This window comes from Gekko japonicus, unplaced genomic scaffold, assembly GCF_001447785.1.
Source record: "Gekko japonicus isolate JY-2015 unplaced genomic scaffold, Gekko_japonicus_V1.1 scaffold1036, whole genome shotgun sequence".
Lineage (NCBI taxonomy): Eukaryota > Metazoa > Chordata > Lepidosauria > Squamata > Gekkonidae > Gekko > Gekko japonicus.
This window is the reverse complement of record NW_015170920.1, coordinates 224930-227240: the sequence shown is the minus strand read 5'-3', so window position 1 is coordinate 227240 and position 2311 is coordinate 224930. Positions and strand designations below refer to the sequence as shown.

Genomic DNA, 2311 nt, shown 5'->3' with positions numbered 1-2311 from the left:
CCTCCGTTTTTAATCTTCTTTTCCCCCCTCCCTCCTTTAAAAAAATGCTTCTTTTTCTTTCCTTCTCATCTCCGTTTCCAGTCTGTGACTGTTTAAACTCAAGTATCTGATGCGACGTGAAAGGAGGCCCGCCTCTCTTATCAAATTTCTTGTATTAAAGTGAACTTCGCAGAACGAGGTCAGTTTCAAAACCTGTGAACTTCCCAGCTGCGTGTCTATTTCATCTAATTCTTTAAATAAGGATCTCTCTCCCCTCCGGTCTCTCTCGCTGTTTCTTCTTCTTGGGAGCAGGAGGGCTTTCCCCCCCTACCTCGAGTCCTTTAAACATACACACATTCGATTCTTTTTTCCCTTTTTTTAAAAAAAGTCTCTCCCCTGTCGATCGCCCTTTTCTATCCCCCCCTCCTCTCAATGAACACCATCTTGGTCGGTCGAGCAAATCCTTTTCTTTTCTTTTCTTTTTTGCATTCGCTCGGTCTTTCACATTTGTCCTTTTTTTGTCTTTTTCAGCGGCGCAGAAAACAAAACCAGGAAAGGTCTGGTGCCCCTCGGGGCGCGTCAAGGTCTCTGCTCAGAGTCGAGTCTTACGGAGGGGGGGGGGGCACCCAGGCAGGCCCCGCAACGTGCCCAGGCGGCTCCCGGGAGCGGCGGCGGCGGCGGCCGGGGGGTGGGCAGGGCGCGGCAGAGTCAGAGGCCCAGGGCGGCCGCGTGCTTTTTGGCTTTGAGTCTGAGGTCGGCGATGCTGGAGTTCTTGCTGGTGGTCTTGGCCGCCGCGGCCGCCGCCACCACGGAGGCTGCGGAGGCGGACTCGGCGGCCAGGGTGGCGAGGGGCAGGCCGAAGGGCGGCGCCGGGAACATCATGTAGGGCGCGTGCGCGGCCAGGTGCGGGTGGAGGTGGTGGTGCGCGTGCGCCACGGCGCTGTCCAGCTGCAGCTGCGCCTGCACCTGAAAGGACAAGGGCGTCACGTTGCAATGACTATCCTGATGGGAGAAACACAAGAGCTGCGTTAAGCCTCCGCCGCGCCCGGCCCGCCCGGCCCCGCCCCAGCCCGGACACCCCTGCTCTCGGAGAGCCAGCGGGGGACCTCCGCTCCTGCTGCAAGACCTGGGCGCTCGCCTGGACGAGGACGGGCCAGCTCTCCAGCGTGCAGGGCTCACGAGGGTCGGACTAGGACCCGGAAGATCCGGGGCCGGGGTCGCCTTGATGAACTGAAGCAGCAGCGCAAAGCTTTGGGTCCGGGGGCACCTTGAAGACCAGCAAGTAAACTTATAGCCAGAGGGAAAGGCGCAAGGAAGCTTGTGCCCAGAAGAACACTTTGTTGGTCGTCCTCAAGGTGCCACCGGACTCAAACTTTGGACTAGTGGCTGGGCGTCCCCCGGTGGTGCCATGGAAGATCTGGGGGGGGGGGGAACCAGCAGGTTCGAATCCCCACTCCGCCAGGAAAACTTTCTAGGGGATCTTCGGCCAGTCAGGCCCTCCCCAGCTCGCCTACCTCCTGGGGTTGTTGTGAGAGTCCAATGGAGAAGAGGAGAAGGGTGCAAGCCGCTCTGGGTACCCCGTTTGGGAGAAAGGCGGGGTACAAATGAATTAAATAAATAGGCAGGAGATAGTCCCAGGTGGGCGATTGAAACTTGGCTGACATTTTATTAGGAGGCCTGGGGGGGGGGGTGAGCAAAAACATGGTTCAGATCTAGTTTTGTCCAGGCCGATCTAGAAAAATGCGGAGCCCATTCACTGGTTTTGCTACCCAGTCCAGCGGCCTCTGGGAGACGAACTCATTTCATTTCGGCATGCAGCTGTCTTGAAGCAGCGCTCAGTCCATCTGATGCATGAAAGCACACTGGACGGAAAGCCTTCCGTCAAGGCCCTCGGGGGAAATGAATGCGTCTCTCTCCTGCGCCATTTGACTCTCACAACCACCCAGCGAGGCAGAGCATGAGGGAACCCAGCTCCCCCGGAGACAGGAATACAGGTGCTCGGTCTGGAAGGTGCCCCCGGACCTCCCTCCTCGTTTCTTCCTTCGGCCGCGAATCGAGCCCTGGAGAGCAAAACTAGCCCGGGCTCTCGGGCCTGTAGCCACGGCTAGACTCAGAGCTCCCGATCCTCGGCTGGTTTACTCGGAAGTAAATGCAACTAAGTCGGGCGTGTAAAATGCCGCCGAGTGGCAGCGGTTCGGAAGGCGCGGGAGTAGCAGAGGTGGTGCGCTCCATTGCCTGCCTCTGCAGAGCGACCCTGGACTTCCTTGGTGGTCTCCCATTGAAAGGACTAAGCAGGGCCGAGCTCTGACTGGCCTGGAGCATCCAAGCCGGG

General features: G+C 58.6%; 1 protein-coding gene across 1 annotated transcript in view; it reads right to left on the bottom strand.

The window, feature by feature from the left end:
- Window positions 1–687: 687 nt before the first annotated feature.
- Window positions 688–2311, bottom strand: part of SHOX2 (short stature homeobox 2) — an 11386-nt gene continuing 9762 nt past the window's right edge. Inside the window, exon 5 of the mRNA XM_015418768.1 lies at window positions 688–981. Coding sequence (XP_015274254.1) covers window positions 688–981 — 294 coding nt within the window. The remainder of the gene's footprint in view (window positions 982–2311) is intronic.